The following is a 27,650-nucleotide window of genomic DNA, read 5'->3' on the forward strand; positions in this document are numbered from 1 at the left end:
TACCATATTTTAACGTCTTTTGGTATGACGCGGCCGGGGATCGACCACACGCCCTTCCGCTCTCCTGGCCGATGCTCTAACCACTACACCACGGAGGTGGCTTCAATCAAAGTAGGAGCGACAAGATCGGGAGCTGAGGGATTAGTAGTATTAGTATGTGGTTGTGTTATGCCATTCTAATGTATAGATCACTTCATGTAATCATGTTGCTCACATGGGTACAATATGTGAAGCCCATTTCTGGGGTCCCCGGCCGTGATATTTATGGAATATTGCTAAAAGCGGCGTAAAACCATACTCACACACTCACTCACTCATGTAAATATGTCTATACCAGAAGAATAAATATAATCATTTTAAACATGTCACATATGCGTGTGTGTGCGCGTGCGTGCGCGTGTGTGTATTTTCATATGTACTACATACATATTCTTTTGGTATGACGTGGTCGGGGATCGAACCAGAGCTGTGGATGTCTTCAGGGGAGATTTAATGTATCGGTAGTGAGCCTAAGTGAGTTCGTGTCCTCGTACCAAAGTGCTCATAATGTCAATCACTGGATATCAAGATATCTAAGCCCTGTCCAGTTTTGGTGGAATATTGCTAGGTGCGATGATACAAAAAACAAAAAAAACAATCAACAAACCTGAGTGAGTTCTTCGAGGCCAGGTATCTCCAGCCTCCATCCCTCGTCGTCAGTGAGATGAAGGTGGAACCTGTTAAGCTTGTACATCGCCATGACGTCGAGAAGCGTCAGAACGGAATCAAGAGAATGGAAATTCCGTGCAACGTCTAAATGCATGCCCCGAAACCCAAAACGAGGCTCGTCCGCCACAGTCATTCCAGGTATCGTTCCTTTCACTTTGTGCTTCAAAGCGAGGCTGAGGATGGTTTGAATGCCGTAAAATGCCCCGGATGTCGCTACGGCCGTGACCTCCATGGATTCGGTTTCAGGATCAACAGTTAATGTATAAGCGTCTGGGGAAGAAGACACGTTGCCCTTGACCGAGACACCGCCATCGGCAAAGTTGATGAAGATATACTGTTTCGGGGGTTTCTCATCCGCCATCTTCGGCTCTTCCATGCCAAAATCTATCATGTTCTCTGTTGAAGACACAAAGTAAAACCAACTGAATTTGAGAATGGTATTTTTCATGACTGTTTCTCAATTCTTTGGTGATAGAACGCTTATATTGCTTAGTTTCGTTTAACGATGATAATGAAATAAGCTCTCAGTAATAATATTATTGCTGACATGTAATTAATTACATGAATTGACTTCGATAAACTTTGTGGTATAAACCCAACATACACGTCGGCTTTCACGTTTACATTTGTTTTGAAGGAAACCACGTTCTATGGATAGGCAACTTCTTTATTGCAATAAATGGACGCTCCAGTGTAGATACTAACACCGTTATCAAGCAAGCGTTGACTATTATAGGAGGCATTTGGGAACAGGGTTTATCAGGGATATTTATGATATAATTCCTTGAGTTATGTAAATTGAACATCTCTCCAAGTAATGACCATGCTGTTAACGCAGCTTGACCATTGTCATCATGGCCACCACCAGTCATTAGCTACCTAATCAAAGTTAGACAAAGGCTGGTTGGCTATTGAAGCATGACATTGTGGATGAGGTGCGGGATACTGCAGGCTGGCCACACATCTGTTGTAAATACGACACGTGACAGTCTGGGTCTAGATTTTCGAAGCTCTCTTAGCGCTAAGATAATAGTAAGTTAATGTTAATGTATGGCACTTACGACTATCTTAGCGCTAAGAGAAGTTCGAAAATCTAGCCCCCTGATCAGGATACTGCCCTCATGGATAAATGGAGATTGTGAGTCGGGACTTGACCCTCGGACAGCGGCAAGGCAGGTTGGCTGACCATCACCTCCCCAATGTCGCCTAGTCACTGTTACAACACCATCTAGTTATACATACTGAGTCAGAATGAAGTCTTGTGGACCCACTGATGGACTTCTGTATTTGAAGACACAGTTATCCCTTCTCAAACAGCCCGGGATACTATCTATAGAACTTGGGTTTCCTTCATCTTTACAACTTCAAAAATGCCTCTCAAAGAAGTTACATCTGTTTTGTCTGTTGATTACTGTTTACCGCCGCACCTGCTAAATGACGGTGGCTAGTAAATAATCAAGTCAGCCCAGTGATTGACATCAGGAGCATCGAGCTAACCAACTCCTATCCCGTTAGTTGCCTCTTTCAAGCATGAGTTGTTGAAGACCAGTTCTAACCCAGATCTTCATGGTTGCAAGTTTTTACGTTTATACCTTCATCCAATCAAGCAAACTTTTGATTAGAAGTGGCGGTGGGGTAGCCTAGCAGTTAAAGCGTTCGCTCATCACGTCGAAGATCCGGGTTCGACTTCTCACATGGGTACAATGTGTGAAGCTTATTTCTGGTGACCCCCGCCGTGATACTGCTGGAATATTGTTAAAAGCGGCGTAAAACTAAATTCAGCCAGCCAGCCAGCTTAATAAGAGATTTAATTTTTTTCAGAAGACTTACGTCTGAGGTAATCGGCTTGGTTCATGAACATGGGATGGCTGACGATAACCCAGCAACAAGTTGTCAAGGAAACGGTGCCACTCTTTCCCGTCTCTATGGAAACCGGTGTGGGGATGACGGGAAGAGGCGCCGTCCCAAGGTCATGGACGTTTTCATTTCTTCGGAATCTTGATGCTGGAGTATACGGGTTGTAGTAATCCTTGATGGTATCCGCATTGTACCGCTTCCATTTGTTAGGACTGTCGAAAGGCGCCACAAACGTTAACCCTTCTCCGGTGGTGGAGGATATAATTCGAGGTTTCATCCCCTCCGCCCAAATGTACCAGTTCGGCATGACGTCGGTACGGGACACGGACCAGTTCTGGATGGTGATCTTCAGTTTCCGCTGTTCACCTGGCGCGATGGGCTCGAACCCGTGAACGGATTCCATTTTAAACAAACAGCCATCTATGTGGGTGAATTTGACTTTGAGAGCGTCCAGCACGTACCCGTTCGGGTAGTCGGGTTCTATCTTGTAGATACTGCAGAAATATAGGCCCCAGTTTCCCGCTTGAATCTCGTTAGCTCCTTTGTTGGTTAACGAGATTTGGGCAATGAAGGACCGGGCGCCATTTTTGAAGTTATCGAGAACGGCGTATTTCAGAACGAGGCTCCGGGCAATGTTATCGACGATTGGTTGATTCACGACTGGCACTGGCGGTGCTGTGAAATATAAGAGATTTAATTTGTTGAAATAGATATATACTACGACTCACTTAAAACACTCACTATATGTTATGTATATACATGTGGTTACATCGAAGATGAATTTCTCCGCTAACTTGGGGGAACCAACTGCAAACCTTATGCAGATGCAATGCACGAGGATCTTGTATCAACTTGCTGAAAAGCATGTGCAAATATCGTGCATGTGAACAGCTGCGTTTTGGTGTAATGTTTTGTTAAGAATTCGCCAATATTCACTGAGTTTCATCATTTATTGAAGTCATGACATTAACATTTCAACGTTACGAATTTGTTTTACAATACATCAGTTCATGTGTAAACAGTACCCTTAAACTGTATAGAATATTTTGCAAAATCTAGTTTAGAACAGTTGACTGAAGTAAGTGGCTACATTTACACTAGTGAGTCTAAACTTTTGATGGGGAGTATATATTGAGTAAATAATGAGATTTAAGTTCAATCTAACGAGATTAAACAGAAGCGGTTAGAAGAGAAAACAACAGAAACGGTCTGAAACTCTGCAATAATGACAAACGGTATCCACTGATATTGTGTATTTGTCAAATTTATCATAAATATTTACACAAGTCCTGCCACGTATAATATACTTATCACACTAAAGCGTATGCCAATAGTTATACCTTACCAAGAAGCCGAAAATAATAACCAAAGACAGGCGTTTTTAAAACTGGGTTTAGAAAAAACGCTGACCTCAAAAAGTGCGATGTAAAGTAATCAAACAAATAAAACTTAAAATTAACACCTGTTGGAAACATATTTAAACTTGTTTCTTTCCCTTTTCCCGCCCTTTTTGTCAAATGTTTTAAAAATTATTTTACCTGTCCACCTGAAGTTTGGGACTCAAACTCCAGAAACCTAAAATCTGGCTTTATATCACTGCGTGTAATGTAGGAGTGAGTGAGTATGGTTTTAAGCCGCTTTTAGCAATATTCCAGCAATATCACGGCGGGGGAAACCAGAAATGAACTTCACACATTGTACCCATGTGGGGAATCGAACCCGGATCCTTGGCGTGACGAGCGAACGCTTTAACCACTGGGCTACCCCGCCGCCCCGTGTAATGTAGGAAGAAAGACAAGAGAAAATCGTTCATCACTTTGGAAAAGTCCATGACAAAACTTGGATTCGGACCCACGGATCTTTGCACATTTAAATGATACAAATCTATACAAGAGAATATTGTTCAAAGTGGTGGGGTAGCCTAGTGGTTAAAGCGTTAAAGCGCTCGTCACGCTGAAGACCCGGGTTCGTTTCCCGACATGGGTACAATGTGTGAAGCCCATTTCTGGTGTCCCCCACCGTGATATTGCTGGAATATTGCTAAAAACCGGCGTAAAACGCAACTCACTCATGCCCTACAGATATATTCGTCGTGAAATGAGTGAGTACGATTTTACGACGCATTTAGCACTATTCGTTCAGTATCACGGTGGAGAACATCAAATTGACCTCACAATTTGGATTGTATCCATGCGGGGAAAGAACCCGTGCAATCGGCGGGAAGAGCAAATGTTTTAACACCCGGCTTAACCCGCTGTTCCCTAGCTTGAAGATTCAGTGGTAACATTACGAGCAGCCATCATCTGTCAAGCATGTGTACATTGATCTCACTTACTTGGGTGGAGAGTGACGACCCGGCTACTTCTTGTCAGGTCTGCAGATCTGAATGCAAACCAGAAAGTTTTATTGAAACACGCTACATCTTACTATTCCCCAAACAGCAATGTAGTCTTGTATTTCTGGCACGATCGCACCCGTGCAGGTCCGGGTTAGAATTGGTCTTCAGTAACCCATGCTTGTCGTAAGAGGTGACTAACGGGATCGGGTGGTCAGGCTTGCTGACTTTGTTGACACATGCCACATTTGACCACTTTCTAAAATGGCATTGTGTATTTCACATGTCATCGGTTCCCAACTACGTAGATCGATGCTCATGCTGTTGATCACTGGATTGTCTGGTCCAGACTCGATTATTTACAGACCGCCGCCATAGAGCTGGAATATTGCTGAGTGCGGCGTAAACTCACTTACTCACTTGTACCTCCTAGTGCCGAGCGCCATTCAATTACCGTTAATCGATACGATTGGTCTGGGGATCGAACCCCAGGCTTTTGCTCTCCGAGCAGACGCTAGATGGAGAAGTGTTCATTCGCTCAAAGGTTACAAAGGCACATACAATGAAAGGAATTAGTATTATCGAAAACAATGTACACAGACACCCCCAATTACTAAAACTCATTTCATACATGGATATGGATATTCGGGATTAAGATACACATTTTGTTTTTTTCGTTATGCAACTTTTAACTGAAATACCAATGACTGCAATTAACGGTCTCACCTTGTTCGCAAGAGGATAGGGTCGGCGCTGCTGATGATGACGTCATCTGTGGACAAGTACCATGTGTGTCCGCCATCTTGGCTGTACTGCACCGTGAGGCCAGGAAATGAGGACGTTGTTTTCAGTATGCCGTCTTCGATCCTATCAAAGACAAGGTTAACACTCAACTTTAAAGTGAGTGAGTGAGTTACTATTTAACGTCAAGGTTAACGTGACTCAACTTTAAAACACGCTGGCCAATCGCTAGTTATCCTTGATAAGATCTGGTTTGATCTGGTTTATGACCACTGCATAAGATCTGGTTTGGTTTGGTTGTATGGTGGTGGTCTGCAAATAATCGAGTCTGGACCAGACGATGCAGTGATCGATATCATGAGCATCGATCTACGAATTGGGATACGATAACATGTGTCAACCAAGTCAGTGAGCCTGACCATCCAATCTTATTTGTCGCCTCTTACGACAAGCATGGTTTACTGAAGACCAATTCTAACCCAGAATTGCATTAGATCTGTATTCCATTAAAACTACGATAGCCACGTTTTGAGTCCGATGCAGACTCGAGAGTATCCATACCTGTCAACAGTCTTCGTCAGAACCTGGTAGAACCGATATATACCTCTTTGAAGCCACGTCATTAATAGCCTCAATATTAGTATAGGTAACTCCCTGCCCACAAGCCAGGGTGTTATAGTGTTGTTCTTGTAAGTTAATACTCTGGGGCCATTTCGCAGATCAGCTCACACTTTCTCTCGGCCGTGAGTGAGTGAGAATGGTTTTACGCCACAATTTTAGCATTATTCCAGCAACATCACGACGGGGGACGCCAGAAATGGGTTTCACACATTGTACCCACATGGAAAATCGAACCCGGATCATCGGCGCGACGAGCCAACGCTTTAACCACTAGGCTACCCCACCGCCCCTCTCTCGCCTGTGAGTGTAATATGATGTAATTGCTATTCTGGGTGTTGTCTGTTTCGAAATAGACTAGGGTTGTAAAACTTAAATAACGCACTCACTCACTCGAATAGGACTATTCTTGAGGGGATTTTTCAAAACAAATAGATTTAATGCATTGGATAAGTGAATCGATTAATTTACGATATCCCTAATTGTAAAACTACTTTGTTCAACGACTATGACACACTGGCTATAAATCAATATATATCGATCTGCTTGTCTAGATTTACCCGTTACCTGAAGGAATAGTGTCAGTATAAAAGAGGAACAGGTCGATTGTGAAAGAAGCCACGCTTGCCCGAACAACCAGTACTAAGTTGCCTCCCTTGAAATGATAACCGAATTATTTGAAATCAAGTTCGTCTCTGGATATTACACAAAGGGGTGTACAGGGAACCAGAATATTTTCACAGTTACTTAAGGACATACCATTTGTAATGTTTTTGGTTTACATGATGCATTTGCCGTATTTACCTCGATAAAGAGCACAGGCATATATTTCACCCAGACCCTCTTTAACCAAACGTTTTAATTGCAAATAGACATGCTGTTGATCACTGGATTGTCTGGCGCAGACTCGATTATTTACAGACTGCAGCCATGTAGCTGGAATGCTGCTGAGTGTGGCGTTAAACACCAACCAACCAATCAACCCTTGGAGCTAACTGAAAGCTGACGTAACCGACCCACCTGCCACCCGGTGGAGGAATTCTGTACTTCACCCCGAGACTGTCTAGACGGTGCAGCTCTCGACGACCAACGGCACGAGCAAATGACTCCCAATCAGCTTTCATATCCCGGTCACGTGCTTCCTTGTCGGACATTTTTTCCCATGATGCCCTATGCCACGCCCTCTCAGCCAGAGACAACATCCGGGGGAAGAGTCGGTAATCGATGTCCTCAGACGTTCGGACTGTCTCGCTCCATAGCTGACCTTGAATTCCTGGATGTCGGAACAATTTGGTTAAACTAGTCAGAACATATGTTTTAGCTAGAATGGACGTTTTCCAATGGAATAGGCCATATTTGGGATAAAGAATTAGGTCCTACATCATTTGGTTGTTTGTTTAAAGATACATCTTCCTTACAATGTGTCAAGTTCAAGAGGAGTTAGTGAGTTGAGTTTTACGTCGCACTCAGCAATATTCCAGCTATATGGCGGCGGTCTGTAAATAGTCGAGTCTGGACCAGACAATCCACTGATTAACAGCATGATCATCGATCTTCGCCATTGGGGATACGATGACATATGTCAACCAAGTCAGCAAGCCTGACTACCCGATCCTGTTAGTCGCCTCTTGAAACAAGCATGGGTTACTGAAGATCAATTCTAACCCGGATCTTCACGGGTCAGGAAGAGGTCAGACACTGCTGACCAAGCATTACTGACCTGTTGACAGGTTTCAAACCAACAGCTCGGAGGGGACTTTTTCTGCGAAATGCATACGAACAGAACTGCACATTGATTTTTATTCAAACATTTGGTCGGTCGATCGGAAGAAAAATAATTATGACTTGAGTGTACATGTATATTGGTTCGGCAGGTGGAATTGTCTTGTTTTTTATCTCACTGGTTCTAGACCTTTAAAAAAGAGTGAGTGAGTTTGGTTTTACGTCGCTTGTTGCAATAATTCAGCAATATAATGGCGGATGACACGAGAAATACGCATCACACATTCTACCCATGTGGGGAATAAAACCAGGGTCTCGGTGTGACGAGCTGGTTAACACTGGTTTACCCATCCGCCCCCACCCCCCTTTAAAAAAAGAGTTCAGCCCAAAGGTTGAACGTTCTATTAAAGAAATTAAACAGGCTATCTAGTGAGTGTTTCATTTGATCATCTCAGGGCGGGCGTTGCATATTTTGATGGCTAAATTTTAAAAATATTTTCGTCGCCAATAACCGCTTTGCTGCATCACGAGAAACAGGCTCATGATCAAAGCGTCAATGTCCCATTCCGCTTCCAAATATTGGGGGCGGTGGGGTAGCCTAGTGGTTATATAAAGCGTTCGCTACGGGTTCGATCCCCCACGTGGGTACAATATGTGAAACCCATTTATGGTGTCCCACGCCGTGATATTGCTGGAATATTGGTAAAAGCGGCGTAAAACCATGCTCACTCACTCCAAATGTTGACTTTCTTGCATTCGTCACTCTCCGTTACTATCTTTCGGCTTGTTCCAGAGTGACAGGAGACTTCTCGAGCTGACCTACCTGCAATGTTTTCTCGACTCTTCAAAGGGGGGCAATTCTGACTATGATCACCGCAGACATTTTCTCTGGTCAAGGGCTGACCGCTGCGTGCTGTGTCAATATTTTCGTAAATATTTTCCGGCATAAATCCAAATGTCTTCTGTGTATCTGTGAAACGGGTAGCCCAGTAATACCCCTTCTCCTTTGGGTCGGGTTCATACGGGTGGTCAAAGTACAGGTGGGTTGCTTGGGACATGACAACCTGTGGAGATATTGATAGAAAGTGTAAACTATTGATAGAAAGTGTGAAATATTGATAGAAAGTGTCAAATTTAGTGTGAAATATTGATAGAAATTGTGAAATATTGATAGAAAGTTTGAACTATTGATAGAAAGTTTGAAATATTGATAGAATGTTTGAACTATTAATAGAAAGTGTGAACTATTAATAGAAAGTGTGAAATATTGGTAGAAAGAGTGAACTATTGATAGAAAGTGTGAACTATTAATAGAAAGTGTGGACTATTAATAGAAATTGTGAACCATTGATAGAAAGTGTGAACTATTGATAGAAAGTGTGAAATATTAGTCGAATGTGTGAACTATTGATAGAAAGTGTGAAATATTAGTAGAAAGTGTGAACTATTGATAGAAAGTGTGAAATATTGATAGAAAGTGTGAACTATTGATACAAATTGTGAACTATTGTTAGAAAGCGTGAACTATTGATAGAAAGTGTGAACTATTGATACAAAGTGTGAAATATTGATAGAAAGTGTGAAATATTGATACAAAGTGTGAAATATTGATACAAAGTGTGAAATATTGATACAAAGTGTGAACTATTAATTGAAAGTGTGAAATATTGATAGAAAGTGTCAAATATAGTGTGAAATATTGATAGAAAGTGTGAAATATTGATAGAAAGTGTGAACTATTGATAGAAAGTGTGAACTATTGATACAAAGTGTGAACTATTGATAGAAAGTGTGAACTATTGATAGAAAGTGTGAAATATTGATAGAAAGTGTGAACTATTAGTAGAAAGTGTGAAATATTGATAGAAAGTGTGAACTATTGATACAAAGCGTGAACTATTGATAGAAAGTGTGAACTATTGATAGAAAGTGTGAACTATTGATAGAAAGTGTGAACTATTGATACAAAGTGTGAACTATTGATACAAAGTGTGAACTATTGATACAAAGTGTGAACTATTGATACAAAGTGTGAAATATTGATAGAAAGTGTGAACTATTGATACAAAGTGTGAAATATTGATAGAAAGTGTGAACTATTGATAGAAAGTGTGAACTATTGATAAAAAGTGTGAACTATTGATACAAAGTGTGAACTATTGATACAAAGTGTGAAATATTGATAGAAAGTGTGAAATATTGATACAAAGTGTGAACTATTGATACAAAGTGTGAAATATTGATACAAAGTGTGAACTATTGATACAAAGTGTGAAATATTGATAGAAAGTGTGAACTATTGATACAAAGTGTGAACTATTGATACAAAGTGTGAAATATTGATAGAAAGTGTGAACTATTGATAGAAAGTGTGAACTATTGATACAAAGTGTGAAATATTGATACAAAGTGTGAAATATTGATAGAAAGTGTGAACTATTGATAGAAAGTGTGAACTATTGATAGAAAGTGTGAAATATTGATACAAAGTGTGAACTATTGATAGAAAGTGTGAAATATTGATACAAAGTGTGAACTATTGATAGAAAGTGTGAACTATTGATAAAAAGTGTGAACTATTGATACAAAGTGTGAACTATTGATACAAAGTGTGAACTATTGATACAAAGTGTGAAATATTGATAGAAAGTGTGAACTATTGATACAAAGTGTGAAATATTGATAGAAAGTGTGAACTATTGATAAAAAGTGTGAACTATTGATAAAAAGTGTGAACTATTGATACAAAGTGTGAAATATTGATAGAAAGTGTGAACTATTGATACAAAGTGTGAACTATTGATAGAAAGTGTGAACTATTAATAGAAAGTGTGAAATATTGATAGAAAGTGTCAAATATAGTGTGAAATATTGATAGAAAGTGTGAAATATTGATAGAAAGTGTGAACCATTGATAGAAAGTGTGAAATATTGATACAAAGTGTGAACTATTGATACAAAGTGTGAAATATTGATAGAAAGTGTGAACTATTGATGCAAAGTGTGAACTATTGATACAAAGTGTGAACTATTGATAGAAAGTGTGAACTATTAATAGAAAGTGTGAAATATTGATAGAAAGTGTCAAATATAGTGTGAAATATTGATAGAAAGTGTGAAATATTGATAGAAAGTGTGAACCATTGATAGAAAGTGTGAAATATTGATACAAAGTGTGAACTATTGATACAAAGTGTGAACTATTGATAGAAAGTGTGAACTATTGATAGAAAGTGTGAAATATTGATAGAAAGTGTGAACTATTAGTAGAAAGTGTGAAATATTGATAGAAAGTGTGAACTATTGATACAAAGCGTGAACTATTGATAGAAAGTGTGAACTATTGATAGAAAGTGTGAACTATTGATAGAAAATGTGAAATATTGATACAAAGTGTGAACTATTGATACAAAGTGTGAACTATTGATACAAAGTGTGAACTATTGATACAAAGTGTGAAATATTGATAGAAAGTGTGAACTATTGATACAAAGTGTGAAATATTGATAGAAAGTGTGAACTATTGATACAAAGTGTGAACTATTGATAAAAAGTGTGAACTATTGATACAAAGTGTGAACTATTGATACAAAGTGTGAAATATTGATAGAAAGTGTGAAATATTGATACAAAGTGTGAACTATTGATACAAAGTGTGAAATATTGATACAAAGTGTGAACTATTGATACAAAGTGTGAAATATTGATAGAAAGTGTGAACTATTGATAGAAAGTGTGAAATATTGATAGAAAGTGTGAACTATTGATAGAAAGTGTGAACTATTGATACAAAGTGTGAAATATTGATACAAAGTGTGAAATATTGATAGAAAGTGTGAACTATTGATAGAAAGTGTGAACTATTGATAGAAAGTGTGAAATATTGATACAAAGTGTGAACTATTGATAGAAAGTGTGAAATATTGATACAAAGTGTGAACTATTGATAGAAAGTGTGAACTATTGATAAAAAGTGTGAACTATTGATACAAAGTGTGAACTATTGATACAAAGTGTGAACTATTGATACAAAGTGTGAAATATTGATAGAAAGTGTGAACTATTGATACAAAGTGTGAAATATTGATAGAAAGTGTGAACTGTTGATAGAAAGTGTGAACTATTGATAAAAAGTGTGAAATATTGATAGAAAGTGTGAACTATTGATACAAAGTGTGAAATATTGATAGAAAGTGTGAACTATTGATAGAAAGTGTGAACTATTGATAAAAAGTGTGAACTATTGATACAAAGTGTGAAATATTGATAGAAAGTGTGAACTATTGATACAAAGTGTGAACTATTGATAGAAAGTGTGAACTATTAATAGAAAGTGTGAAATATTGATAGAAAGTGTCAAATATAGTGTGAAATATTGATAGAAAGTGTGAAATATTGATAGAAAGTGTGAACCATTGATAGAAAGTGTGAAATATTGATACAAAGTGTGAACTATTGATACAAAGTGTGAAATATTGATAGAAAGTGTGAACTATTGATGCAAAGTGTGAACTATTGATAGAAAGTGTGAAATATTGATAGAAAGTGTGAACTATTGATAGAAAGTGTGAAATATTGATAGAAAGTGTGAAATGTTGAAAACCCGAGAGCCAAAAATGTACGCATAATGAAGTTTTTTTTCTCTGTTTGCTGCTCACTCAGCAATAGTCCAATTATATGACGGCGGTCTATAAATACTTGAGACGTGATCAATCCAGTGAACAACGTCATGAGCATCGATCTAAGCAAATGGGATACTACGACATTTGTCAACCAAGTCAGCGAGCCTAAACACCCGATTCGTTTAGTGGCATCTTAGGTAAGCATTAGTGGTGTTCCGTTTGATTGAAATAATCGAAGATTGGTCGAAGTGACCAAACGACCAAGCAATGGATCACATTTTCTCAAACGAATTTGGAACTTCTGTTTTAGTCTTTGAAACACTTGACGATGAAACATATCTTCGAAGTTGTCGGGGCCTGAAAACTTGTTAAATTCTTAGAAAACTCACTTCACTAACTGAAAAGTCATGACTGAATGTTTCTTGAAGACTCCAGGAAGTTTATGTTCATGATATATCAACATCACTTTAAAGTAGCAAGTTGCATCATGTTATACATATCTGCAATAACAACCTGGATAGGAAAATCTGAAAAATGACGCTAACCATTTTTTTTCGATGATTGTTCGTTGGAAATGAAGCAATAATCAATTGTGAGATTTCAACCAATTCCACCACTACAATCATATGTTGCTGAAGGCCAGTTCTAACCCGAATGTTCACGGGGTACGACAAGCATGGGTGGCTGAACACGGATCTTAACGGGTGTATAAACTGACCTTAGGTAAGTGAGTGAAATCATATCCTAGTCATAGCCCGACTTTCACCATGGTTTTAGAGTGAGTGAGTGAGTTTTACGCCGCACTCAGCAATATTCCATCTATATGGCGGCCATGGGTTTAGAGGAGGGGGTCAGAATGTGTCAGGCATCAGACATTCCACACCACGGTGATAGCATCAGATGGGGCGGTGGGATAGCCTAGTGGTTAAAGCGTTGGCTTGTCACGCCGAAGTCCCGGGTTCGAATCCCCACATGGGTACAATGAGTGAAGCCAATTTCTGGTGTCCCCCGCCGTGATATTGCTGGAATATTGCTAAAAGCGGCGTAAAACCAAATTCAGTCAGTCAGTGATAGCATCAGAAGATGTATGGCGTCAACATACCCTCCACCATGACACACCGGGTGGAATCATGGACTCGCTTAACAACTATTCAAAATAGTTTTCTCACTCTCAATTCTAAGCAAAAGTGATATCTCTAAGAAAATCTGTGTCCTAATTTATTATCGGTAATTAACTCTTAAAATTTCCGACAGTGTCTATAAAGTGCGACAAAAAAAGAAATCTAAACAAACTATCTTTTTAAATTGAAAAAAGTCCAACACAAACAAATGCCCAAAGTCGGTAAATGTAAACTTGTTTTGAAACTTATTTTAAAAACACATATCGTGATAAAGATGAAAAAATGCTTTAAAATTCGGTTTCTACACTTTGGCAGGTCGACTATTTTTTCGGGAATTTCGTAATATTCCGACATCGTTTAAAACTCGATTTCTTTATTTCGCAGAGCTCCGCACACAACGGAGGAATGACATGCTCTTCAAATCCTGATGCTTGCATTCCTTACATGGGACGTTTGCTGTACCTCCGACACGAAATATTAGCTGGGGGGTTTGTGTATTCGGTAATGTAAATTTGCGGAAGTGTATGCATGGTGTGTCTGATTAAGAAAATTATCGATATCGTCAACACTTTCATACAATCAGCTGATTGGAGAGTTCGGAGTGGTTGGTGGTCGGGACAGTTACGATCGATTAAAGTTTACAACAACACGCGTGTAAAGCTCCATAGAAATCCATACAAAGAGAGACACATTTCTGGGTCCATCACATTATACAAGGACTTTATCGATATTCAGACAGGGCAGTTTAGAATTGGTCTTCAGCAACCTGTGCTTGTCGTAAGAGGCGTCTAACGGGATCAGGTTCTCAGGTCTCTCTGAGTTGGTCGATGCTCATGATGTCGATCACTGGATTTTCTGTCCAGACTCAAATATTTACAGACCGCCCCCATAGAGCTGGAATATTGCTGAGTGCGGCGTTAAACAACATACAATGAAAACACGGTAAAAAGAAACATGTGTGAAATTTGTGTGAAATTTTCAATCTCAAGAAAGAATTGATTTTATTTTAATTAATTTTACTAAATGTTGTGATATTGTGACATATCTCAAGGAAAAAAACCTTTCATAATTCCCACTAGACCACAGGACCAGTGAGTGGACAATAATTAGCGGTCCTGTCTGTACTGGTCCAAAATAACATTCGCAGATTTTCTTAACTATCAATACAAAATTCACTGGCCAACAGGACCACTGCAAACTTTAGTGGTCGTGATGACATTTTACTAGCCAGGGACCACAGGACTAGCGTAAATTTCGCACACTGATATCTATCTTCAGGGTTTCAGCACAATTTGTCAACATCTATTTGTAGTGAAATTGAAAAATTGAAAAAGGCATCTTACGATTATTGTGCCCAAATGTTTTTATTATTGTACCAAAATTCAAAGCTTCTGTAGAGCTTTTTAAATGTTTTATTGTGCAGATAATGAGGACATTTTCAAATGGTGACAAAAAGCAGGTGTTTTCCGCTGAAGGCATGTGTTTGTGACGGGGGGGGATTATGGTTTCATCGGATTCCAAGAATCAACTCTGCTTTCAGCAGACATTACTTACGAATATGGTACGAAATTTGCCGTTTCTATATTATTGTCAAGACGTTTAAATCTGTAAATTTGGATTATTGTTTTTTTGTGGTATAAATTATAATTCTATGACCAGTCAATATTGTATGTTTCTCAGGGAGCTGAGAATGCAGCGTGAATGGACGGTCCTATATTTGTAGACACCAAAAGCATGTGTACCCAATTCAAAGGTTCTATCATTATTAAACATATTGTCCATGCATGGCAAACTAAGCACGTCATGCCAATGTAGTTTAACGTTTCCTAAACCTAATATGTAACAAAACGTATTTGAAGTTTTCAACGTTCCCGTCATTCATCACTCCTTCCGATGGCATTGTTCTGAAAGTCAGTTTGTCCCGGCATCCGTCAACTGTACGTGTGAAAATCTGACAAAGTTAACAAATGTATCGTGTGTAGTAATTTAAGAACTCAAGCCCAAGTGTCCTATCCTGAATAATCAATAATCTTCTACAACGATATATAAAAGAACTGAGACGCCATTCGTCTTGACCCGGAAAGACACGAGTGTTCACGAACGGACTGCTTAGTCCCTGAATACAAAATATTGATGGTAACAAATATACCCATTTAAATTGAGGAATCCCAGTGAGTTTGGAGATTCAGGGAAATCTAGTCTTGCTTCATTTAGGGCTTAAGCATTGCAGGGAGGGCTAGGCAGTAGAGAAAATAGTGTGGTTCAGGGACTGTGAGACAGTCTGCAACCTTACCTTGTAGTGATGGTTGGACAGGTTATACGCCCGACCTGCGCTCCCCCACTCCCACACATTGTCCCACGTATAGGCGTAGACGTCAGAATTTGGAGCAAGGTCACGGTCGTATACAGCGCTCCCGCCATGCATCAGTCCATCCTCCCAAGCGGCAAGGTTCAGATTCTTGGATGCAGTTAGTTCCGCGACCCGCGTAAAGAAATACTCTTTCAGCTTCGATGTTGAGACTTTTATTGTATTTGACATCGTCTGACACGACGTAGAGTTGATCCACGCTCCCTTTGCGACTTCATCGCCGCCAAAGTTAAAAATTCTTAAAGGCTGTATCTCTTGATGAAGGATAAGGACTTGATCCATCACATGTTCGATAAAAGCGTACGTCGAGTTTAGACAGGGGTTCATGGCATTATCCGAAAACATCTGAGTTGAGAGGTATTTCGAGGGGTCATTTTCTTCAACCAGCTTAAACTTTAAAGCTTCATCTATGTTCGTCCGTGCGTATTTTATATACCGGATTTCCATTGCCTTGATCGCGGCTCTAGAGTGGCCAGGCATGTCGAACTCGGGGATCACTTCAATATGGCGGCGTTTGGCTTCTTTCAATATATCGCGGTAATCCCGCGTGTTGTAAAAGCCAGAACCGGGAGCAGTAAACGTAGGCCCCGATCCGATCTGAGGGAGCAGACATTTTGTCTCATCCATGTCGTAGCAACGTCGGGCACCGATCTGAAATAAACATAAAACAGGAAGTTGGTATTCGAACTGAGAGTCTTAATTTACATGTCACAAATAACATCTTTTCACTAAAGAACTTTAACGGGAGACTGCTCCGCTGAAAACAACAGTGAGGTAGTGAGTACATTTTTACGCAGCTTGAAGCATTAATTCAGTAAATAAAATACGGGGACATCATATCTGGGCTTCACACATGTAAAGATTCGAACCCGGTTCTTTGGTGTGACGAGCGAACACTTCACCCACGAGGCTACAAACATACAGCATTCACTTTATACAGAGAATGAGACATTAGATAACTTTGCCACCCAACCACCTATACATTCGAGGGAAGAATGTGGCATACGGAAACGGTATTTGTATACCATTACGGGAGATGGGGCGGAGGGGTAGCCTTGTGGTTAAAGCGTTCGCTCGTCACGCCGAAGACCCGGGTTCGATTTCCCACATGGACACAATGTGTGAAGCCCATTTCCGGTGTCCCCCGCCGTGATATTGCTGAAATATTGCTAAAAGCGGCGTAAAACTCAATCAATCATTACGGGAGATAATTACGTTCTCACTCACTCACTGACCCACTCACTCACTAAAGGGAGGTCAGCCTGGAGAGATACAGATGTAACACTTTGGTTAATCCTACACGCATCGGTAAGGTAGCGACAACGCTAGTCTCATAACTAGGAATTCGAACCAACTTGGTATTAAAGGCACCATTCTAAGCGCTGATAGAGATCTGTCAAGTCATGTCAAGTCAAGTTTATTGTACTCAAGGCCACAGGCCCATATACAAGGAGTTACATACATATACATAACTATAATACATAATACAATGTCAATTATGAAATTACTTGGATAACCTATCATTTTTCAAGACAACAGCATGTTTTACAAATAGAGAAAGGTTACGGATAACAGTTTCATTTCTGGAAGTGAGAATCGAGACAAAGGCTATCGTTGGATATTTTGATAGATAATACTTTATAGATAGATAATATATTTTCTTCTAAGATCAGTTATGCTTAATATGTATCATTTAAAGAATATGCCTTGGAGCGTGGTTCCGGGGATTGTTTGAGTATGGACAATCTGGCCATTTCTTATTTGAGTCTAAGGGAAGTAACTCTGCACAGTAACTCCTAACACCTCAAGCGATTCACCGGGACTCACCTGGGTGAGCTCGGGAAGTGTCGGAATCTCCAGTCTCCACCCCTCATCGTCGGTGAGATGGAAATGGAACTTGTTTAGTTTGTACATGGACATGAGATCGAGGAGTTTAATCACGTCTTCCTTGGAGTGAAAGTTTCTGGCGACGTCTAGATGCATGCCTCTATACTCAAACCGGGGAGCGTCCTTGATGAACGTGTCGTACAAGATGCCGCCATTGTTTTCAATCAGATTCAGCAGCGTTTGAACGCCGTAGAAGACCCCCGATTGGCTGTTGCCCTTGATAATGATGATCTGATTGGCTGTGTCCACATCGAGGCTGTAAGCATCCGGGCTATGAGCGATGACGTCACCAGTGATCTGGACATCTTCGATAAGAAGACGGATAACCTCATACTCAGCTGTCGGAGCACCGATCTCTATGTTGGCTTTTTCTGGAACATTGAAGAAAATATAGTTATAGATAACGCTATTGTGTTCGGAAAACACGCACTATTTACATCCGAAGTCACACGAAAACTGACCGAATAAAGTGACAAATATTATATGATCTATTATCTTTTGAGGGGCGGTAGGGTAGCCTTGTGGTTAAGTCGTTCACTCGTCACGCCGAAGACCCGGGTTCGATTCCCCACATGGGTACAATGTGTGAAGCCCATTTCTGGTGTGACTGTCCCCGGCCGTGATATTGCTGGAATAGTGCTAAAAGCGGCGTAAAATTAATTTCACTCACACACTCACTACGTTTTGGTTTACGAAGTACAGTAACTTGTCTCATTTCTCTAGTGTTCTTTATTCAGTTTATTTTTGCCGAACAAAGTACATCATTCAAGTACTTCACTACGTAGATGTAATCCCTAACATAGCATACGTCACATGTAACCATGTAACCATTTTCTAGATGTCATTGTACATTCACGCCTGATGCTTGAGGTTTTCATTGTGACAGCACAATACCCCTAACTGAGCTAGCTCACGGTTTCAAGACCAACTTGACGTAAGTGACCCGTGAAGTTCAGGGGTTAGAACTGATTTTTAGTAACCCGTGCTTGTCGTAAGAGGCGACTAACGGGGTCGGGTGGTCAGGCTCGCTGACTTGGTTCACACATGTCATCTGTTCTCAATTGCGCAGATCGAGGCTCATGCTGTTGATCACTGGATTGTCTGGTCCAGACTCGATTATTTACAGACCGCCGCCATATAACTTGAATATTGCTGAGTGCGGCGTAAAAGTAAACTCACTCACTCACTTGACGTAATTATAAGTTAGCTGACACACCCAAATATAACTGAAATACTGACCAACATGGTTAAATCAAACTAGCCCACTTCACTGACCGGCATGTGAGACAGGATTTTAAAAAGTATTTTTAAGTCACAAATCTATGAAAGAAAGTTTATTTCAATCTACTAAGTTACCTGATGTGACCAAATTTGACGACTTGAAAAATGCAAAGAGTTCTTTGTTGAACAGGGCGAACAAAGTACACAAACGAAATATGAATAACTGTTTAAAACTGTTTGGTATTACATTACATCGGATGAGGGCAATTGTGGGCTGTGGCGGGGGTGTATACTTAGCCATAGTTGGTGCTATATCTGAAGCAATGTAACCAATAAATACTATATCGACCAATCAGCAGATTAGAACTTTAACTGATCCACCTGACATCCTATGTCCCAGGATTCATTCGTCCAATTCTAACACGGGTCTTTATGGGTGGGGATAAGTCTAAAGTTATGAGCTGAGGGAAATAAAACTTTTTGCCACGGTGCAAAACTCACCTGAACTGTTGAACCCTGTGGCTACACTCGAAGCCAGTACAGAAACCCTGATTCTAAAACAATCACTTAAAAGTCAGTCACAGTCTTTGATGACTGATTTCTTCACAAACTGAAGCTTTTATATGCAAGTATGTAATAAACAAATGTACATGTACTTTGTCAGTGTTTCATCTTTATACGCATTCATGTAACATGTGTTTCAAGCACAATCGTATGTTCGTCAAAGGGAGATAACTCCATTAAAATCTGTGTACTTCGGACTACTGTATAAATCGAACGTTTTAGTCGGTCCAAAGCTGGTCCGAATTAGACAGAGTGCACTGTAGCTGAAATTGCAGGGTATTACATTGGAGATTGTGGTATCATTTTCACTCAACCAGGAAGCTCTGGACCATCCAACCTGGACATCTATAGCATTATCTTGAACGGTCATCTTGAATCCTTTGCGTACAAAACATTTGTCATGAAAAGAGAAGGTCAAGGTTATTCTGCCCCTGTTCTGCGGCATTTGGATAAAACCCGGTATACTGATGATGACCAAGTTAGTCACACTTTCCATTTACCTGTCAGAAACCCTTAACATCTTTATGAACACAACTGATTTGGGCTTAAACATACCAATGTTGGTACGAATTTCGCAATTTCGGCGTATCAAGTGAACGTTTTAACGTCAGGGCTATATAGTGAGTGAGTTAGTTGGGTTTGATGCTGCTTTGTGCAGTATTTCAGTTTGATCAGTATTTGTTTGTTGTTTAACGCTGCAATCAGCACTACTCCAGCATTATGACGGCTGTCTGTAAATATTCAAGTCTCGACCAGACAATTCAGTGACTGACATCATGATCAATGATCTACGCATTTATGATATGGTGACGTGTGAATCAAGTCAACCAGCCTGACAAGCTGGGTTGCTGAAGATCAATTCTAAACCGGATATTCACGGGTCGATATGAGTTTGAGTGATACTAGAAATACTGGCAATATAAGATTCTATACTTTTCATTTTTTTCAAGTATACACACTGTATACTTTCTTTTGAGAACTAGTTTATTTTAGGTTTCATTAATTAAAATTAAGTTATATTTGCTGGGTATGTTGGGACTAAAAAATGATTTTTAAAAAAAAATATATTTAAAAGGTTCAAATGCTACTTCCAGTGCAATGACTTACAAGGAAACTATACCCCGGTCACTAAATCATAAAATGTAAAAGAAGCATGGTGTACCTCTCAAGTATGCAGCCTCTTCGTGGAGTGTATCCGGTGCGAGTATCTTCCATGTGGATGTGTCGAACGTCATGTTGACCTCTCTGTCGACCTTCATCAGATGGGGGCGTGGCACTATTCGGATTTCATCATCCTCAAAAATATCCTCAACTCTGTTCCTCGCGTACCTCACTTGAGCGATGTAAGGAGAATACACGTCGTAGTCATACCGCTTAAACTGTTCCACGTTTACGTAACTTTCAACAAAGTCCAGCGAATTCCCAGCCGTGCTCTGAAGCACCTTTGGTTCGAGAAGAGGCGCTATGATGTACCAGTTAGGCATGATGTCCGTTTTGGCCACTGACCAGTACTGCATTTTGAACTTGATCTTTCTACTTTTCATATGGGGTAGATCTAGGAAGTCCTCCGTTGGCTCCATCTTGAAATGGGTACCTGTGAGATGGGTGACAACGATTCCTTGACCGGGTAGAACATACCCATTTGGGTGTGGCAGGTGTTCTGGTTCTATCATGTAGATGCAGTCGAAGTATAATCCCCATTGGCCTTCTTTGGTCAGCGGTTTTGACCCGTCGTTGGTCAAGGTCACCTCGACTTGTGTCGAGAGTTCATTCTGGGTGTTGTCCTTGACCTTCCAGCTGATAATCAGATGCTGGCTGAAACTGTTGAGAGTGGCCTGGTTCCATGTTTGACACGTGACCAATGCTGAAATTATAAAAAATGTTTCATTAAAGACCCTATTTCACACCACACTTTACTAAAAATAAATAGGGGCGGTGGGGTAGTCAATCATTATGGAAGACAATTACGTTTTTACTCACTCACTCACTCACTCACTCACTCACTCAGCCTGGAGTGATATAAATGTAACACTTTGGTGAAACCTACCCGCCGTGATATTGCTGGAATATTCACTCACTCACTATTCTAAGGAATAAGCCCTTAAAGAACAGCGATAACTGTCTTGGCTCTGAATAGATAACTGTACACGCCACTTAATAAAACTATGCAAAAACACAATGCACTAACCGTACACAATAAAACAATGCAATAACACGATGTAGTAACAGTATTTTGAATAGCGTAGCGACACAGAGAGATGCAAATATACTGAAGGAAACAAATAAGGGGACACCACTTGATCGCAGTGTTCCTTAATCTGCTGCCAGATTTTACCCACAGTGCAATACAAAGCGCGAAGGAACCCGGAAAAGAATAAAGAACCACTAGTGCTCTCATGCGTTCCCTCACGTGTTTCCTACGGTACATTTACCAGAGCAGGAAAGACAATTGTTGTTGTAAAGAAACCAAAGGTAAATAGCAGACGGTTAGCTTGTTTCTGTATGTTTTGATGTTCACTGATAATCAATAAAATTCAGAAAACCAGGATAATTCAAATAACAAAGATAATTCAAATAACCAAGATAATAAAAATAATTAAGTTAACCAAGATAATTAAGATAATCAAGATAATTCAGATAATTGAGATGATCAAGATAATTCAGATGATCAAGATAATCAAGATAACCAAGATAATTAAGATAATTCAGATAATCAAGATAATTCAGATAATTGAGATAATCAAGAAGATAAATCAGATAATTCAAGATAATTAAGATAGATAATCAAGATAATTAAGATAAATCAGATAATCAAGATAATTCAGATGATAATCAAGATAATTCAAGATAATTGAGATAATCAGATCAGATAATTGAGATGATCAGATAAATCAAATAATCAAGATAATTCAGATGATCAAGATAATCAGATGATCAAGATAAGATACAAATCAGATAATCAAGATAATCAAGATAATTAAGATAATTCAGATAATTGAGATGATCAAGATAATTAAGATAATTACAGATAAATCAAGATAATTCAGATAATTCAGATAAATCAGATAATCAAGATAATTCAGATAATCAAGATAATTCAGATAATCAAGCTCAATAAACACAGCCACTGAACACTGCAGCTATTTCATACGGTATCTGATACAGTATCGTGTACTTATTTGTGGACAAATATTTTGCCGCGATATCACGCGTACCTTGACCTTTACATTCGAACAAGGAAGTTATGTCATTATCAGGTCAGTCCTGATAAGTATCAGGTACAGGTCAAAGTTTTGCTGAACATTGCAAACACGTTCAATTTCTATGGTACATGTATTTTTCGCAACATATTCCAGCTTCAAAAGATTATTCTTGGCACGAAGAACAAGAATTGCTTAACCATATGCATGTATAACATGTGTGCTTCGCAATACGCGGCCTCTTGTGCGGCAATCACACACATAGTACAGCTTGTAAGTAGTCGAGTCTGGTCTATATAAACCAATGGCTGATGTTATGAACAACGGCACACGCCGGCGGGGCTCAAAGACACGCAGGGAACCAAGGCACCCAGTCTGACCAATACCCCTACTACGATTCGTATAGAGTTTGGTGTGTTTCTTGTTAAACGTCTCACTCAGCAATAAAACAGCTATATGGCGGCGACCTGCAAATAATCGAGTCTGGACCAGAGAATCCAGTGATCAATATCATGAGCATCGATCTACGCAATTGAGATACGATGAGATGTCAACCAAGTCAGTGAGTGTGACCACCTGATCGCCTCTTACGACAAGCATGGGTTACTGAAGACCCGGATCTACGCTGGTACTCGTATAGGGACCAGTCCTTTCCCCAAAACCTAAGGGACTCTTGACATTTTGGGTGCAACGCTGCTGTGCACGTGCTGTTTAGATAATGTGGTTGGTCAAAACCTGGTACGTGTTGAATTGAAAGAACGTACGATTACTGATTTGTGGCCGAAGCAGTGACACAAAGACAGGCATGCCAATAATGGTTGTCACCCCTTCAGTTTTTAATTGTGATCGGGATTGTCAATTATTGGCTTGCTGGCACCCGTGAAGATCCTTGATTTTCAGTAACCCATGACTAACGGATCGGGTCGTCAAGCTCGCTGATTGGGTTGACACATGTCATCGTATCCCCATCGCGTAGATTGGTGCTCATGCTGTTGATCACTGGATTGTCTGGTCCATACTCGATTATTTCAGACCGCCGCCATATAGCTGGAAATATTGCTTAGTGCGTTGTTAAACTGCAAATCAACCTTCCAATCAACCAACCAGCCAATCAGCCAACTAACCTGATATGCTCGGAATTATATATTTTTTAAACATTAATATATTTATCTGTACTGAGCAAGCCCCCCACACACCAGTATTATAACTTGTACAATATATTTAAATTTACATTTTTTACACATTCAAGTTAATAATATTTGTCTTCTCGCCTTGAAACAATTTCTCAATTTTCAAACACAAAAATACTGTTTGTTTCGAAAGCATTAAGAGAACACATTGTGTTTTCAAATTCGATTAAGTCATAACTCGGTCATTCATACAAACGTTTTTATATTGTATAATCTGGGTTAACGTGAGACAATAATGCCCGCTTACTTAGTATGCCATATTTTAAAAAAACAAATAAATATCCAACTGCTGAGAAGTAGGAAGGGCTTGTCTTTAGCCCTGTATGATTTCCACGACAAATATTGGACCGCCTCCGTGGTGTAGTGTTTAGAGCGTCCGCCCGGAGTGAGGAAGGTCGCGGGTTCGATCCCCGACCGCGTCACCAAAAGACGTTAAACCCGATTCCACCACCACCTCGGCACGAATGGGTACAAGGAAGTATCATCTTGTGATTGAGTACAGTTTTAGCCGCGCATACACATAACACGCATGCACGTCGTCATATGAGCGAAATATTCTCAAGCACGACGTTAAACCCGATTCCACCACCACCTCCACGACAAATAGGAAGTATCATCTTGTGATTGAGTTTAGTTTTAGCCCGCTTTTAACAGCATTCCAGCAATATCCCCGCCCAGGTTTGGTTTAGAGGCGACTAACGGGATGGGATGGTCACAGCTCGCTGGCTTGGTTGACACATGTCATCGTATCCTAGTTGCGTAGATTGATGCTCATGATATTGCTCACTGGATTGTCAGGTCCCGACTGGATTAAAAACCGCCGCCACATAGCTTGAATATCGCTGAGTGCGGCGTAAAACTAAACTCACTCACTCACTCCATGAGTTAGCGCTAAGATCGCTTTGTGGAACTGGGTCCAAGTTGATAACGAGACAGGGTCACGCAGACATCGACACACAGGAATATCCAAGGCCATTCTGTTCAATACAGGATTCTAGAAAGTTAAATATTGTTACTGATTTCTGTGTAAATACCACGTGATGGATCAAATAGCCCTCAGTTATACACATAATGCGCTGTAGTAACCTGCCGGGAAAAGGAGAGTACACACTTCCCAAACAATCCGGACTAAAACATGGCAAACTTCATCATGTTACTGAGCTTGCCGCCGTCCAAACACACTAAAATCTCACAGCCTAAAAAATATATATATTCTCAAAACCTTACTGGGCTGAAAACAGTAGAAGTCCTGCAAACTTCATGATCAAAACACAACTATAATATCCACATCGAATAAATCACTGTATTTTAAAGTATATTTTAAAGCATGTTTTCAGGTGGTTTAAACTGAAACAATCAATGGTTTTGAGAAAATGATGTATCTTGAAACCGGTATCATACCAGGTTTTTTTACCAGAACATTGCAGTGTTTGTTGGTTCGGGGTTAGTCTCCTGCGAATTCTACATTTCTTAAGAGACGTTTGTTAGTTTGTTTGCTTGTGTTTCAGCGTTGTACACACGTGGGGAACATTTCAATATCTCTTTGGATGCGTACAGGACTTTGCACCAAGCAAGTCCAGGCAACGAGGAATCGTACAAGCAAGGGTTTTACCGTTTTCAGATATGTTGTGCCCATAACATTTTAATATTTTGTATATTGCTTTGAGTTATGTTCATGTCGAATATCTTAGATATGGCAGTAGTTTATAAGGCTTCGTAATTTGATATCTCTCAATTTACGCGAATTACAAGGCTTTTTGTTTGCAGGGGTATACGTAAAAATTCTCTCAGCTTTAGTAGTTGTCTAATGATATGCCATTCTGAGAAATAACGCACTAAGTATTTAACAATAAATAGTTTTAAAGTTTACCTTCTGTTTTATTAACGTGTTGGAGACATATTTGCGCTCTAACTTTTAGGACAGTGTCAACGAACCATTTCTGTCATAACCAGCACCACACTCTTCTCAACAGAATGACCCGATTGACCAAGAGGTCAAAACGTTCAGGTCTCGCTCCAACAAAAGGCGTTTTCGCACATACAAACCCTCTCAAAGGAGGTATTACTAAGCTCAGGGAATTGGCATCCAGTATTCTTCTAACCACAAATTCACCCACTAAGCTATGTTTAGGATGACTGGTTTTTGCTGTGAGTTGCGTCTGTTTAACGTGCGTCAACAGTGGGCTGATTCAAGGTGCCACGCTAGGCCCAACAAATATTTAAGTATTGATCCTAACGTTTTTAAATCACGTTCGTTGTTTGTCGGAACATCTAGGGAAGATCCGGCTTGGGAGATGGGGGTTAACATGTTTGTATTTTAGCGTACGTTTTTTTGTTTTCCAAATTTGCACTTATCATCTAATCAAAATAAGTGGGCATCTCACGCAAACGATTAGAGGCCTTCGCGTTAGCAGTAATGATTCAAATATGATACATAGCCTTTAACAAACTCGTGGCTTCTTCTTAACTGTGGTTTAATTATGGTTATTGTGTTGACCATACCGTGAGGTTTGATACGTCCGTGTGACGTGCTTTTGGGAGGACACTTTTTTAGTCTCAAGGACAATATTTCTTCGCATTATTGGATAACCATGCCATATTTCTCACCCTTGAGAAGTCAGGGTGGCTATTTAACGTTACTGAGTCAGTTTATTTGTGTATTTTTGTTGCATTAGAGATGAATCAAGCATGTTTTCAAACTGACTGACTTATTTTTCTTTGCGGGATTTTCAACTATTTCGAGGGGCAAGGTTAAAATGATAAAATACCTAAAGTAAAAAATATGTCTTACAAAAAAATGCGTCACTGGGTCAATTTATTTCTGCATTGTTGTTGTATTTGAGGTGAATCAAGCATGTCTTCAAACTGACTTTTTTCTTTCTTTTTTTAAGGGATTTCAGTTATTTCAAGGGGCAAGGTTAAAATAATACAACACGTGAAATATAACGACAAAGAATATGTCTTAGAAAAAATCAGATCCGACGCTGTGCATTGATAAATGTCAGAACAAACTTCAGAAACAAACATTTGATTCCCCAACAGAACACACGTACATAAAACACCTGCAATCTATAAATTCGATTAGTCATTTTAGGATTATGGTTTTTTCTTATTTTCTGCATTGCGTTAGTGAATATTTTCTTGTAACACGTTCATATGGGGAAAATGAAAGATGGAAGTACTACAATTTGACTTAACAAAACCAATTTCTACTTTCTTTGTTATCATTAATATTATTGTTAAAAAGAATTTCGCATTAAACAAATACACGAATCTTATCGAATAGTTGGTAATAACGATTATTAGGTTACAACAAAAATAAGTCTGTAGACCCGTTGACATGGTGATGAACGTTATTACGAGTGAACGAACTTCGGATATAACGAACGTTCGAGATATCCGGAGTGTAATTAAGCAAGTGTGTCCTGTTAATTTGACCACCAAGAACATGAACGGCATACACGTTTACGCCGATTTTAGCAATATTCCAGCAATA

The 27,650-nt window shown here is 39.6% G+C and overlaps 1 protein-coding gene across 1 annotated transcript in view; it reads right to left on the minus strand.

Moving 5' to 3' along the window:
* Positions 1 to 27,650, minus strand: part of LOC124262757 — a 49,156-nt gene that overhangs the window by 10,413 nt on the left and 11,093 nt on the right. The window contains exons 2-10 of the mRNA XM_046697304.1: positions 20,927 to 21,628; positions 17,920 to 18,350; positions 16,018 to 16,743; positions 8,805 to 9,045; positions 7,280 to 7,532; positions 5,627 to 5,767; positions 4,901 to 4,947; positions 2,539 to 3,240; positions 647 to 1,104 (exon numbers count right to left, since the gene is read on the minus strand). Of these exons, the coding sequence (XP_046553260.1) occupies positions 647 to 1,104; positions 2,539 to 3,240; positions 4,901 to 4,947; positions 5,627 to 5,767; positions 7,280 to 7,532; positions 8,805 to 9,045; positions 16,018 to 16,743; positions 17,920 to 18,350; positions 20,927 to 21,628 (3,701 nt within the window). The remainder of the gene's footprint in view (positions 1 to 646; positions 1,105 to 2,538; positions 3,241 to 4,900; positions 4,948 to 5,626; positions 5,768 to 7,279; positions 7,533 to 8,804; positions 9,046 to 16,017; positions 16,744 to 17,919; positions 18,351 to 20,926; positions 21,629 to 27,650) is intronic.

The sequence above is a fragment of the Haliotis rubra genome, unplaced genomic scaffold (genome assembly GCF_003918875.1).
Source record: "Haliotis rubra isolate DU_JTF1 unplaced genomic scaffold, ASM391887v1 Scf852, whole genome shotgun sequence".
NCBI lineage: Eukaryota > Metazoa > Mollusca > Gastropoda > Lepetellida > Haliotidae > Haliotis > Haliotis rubra.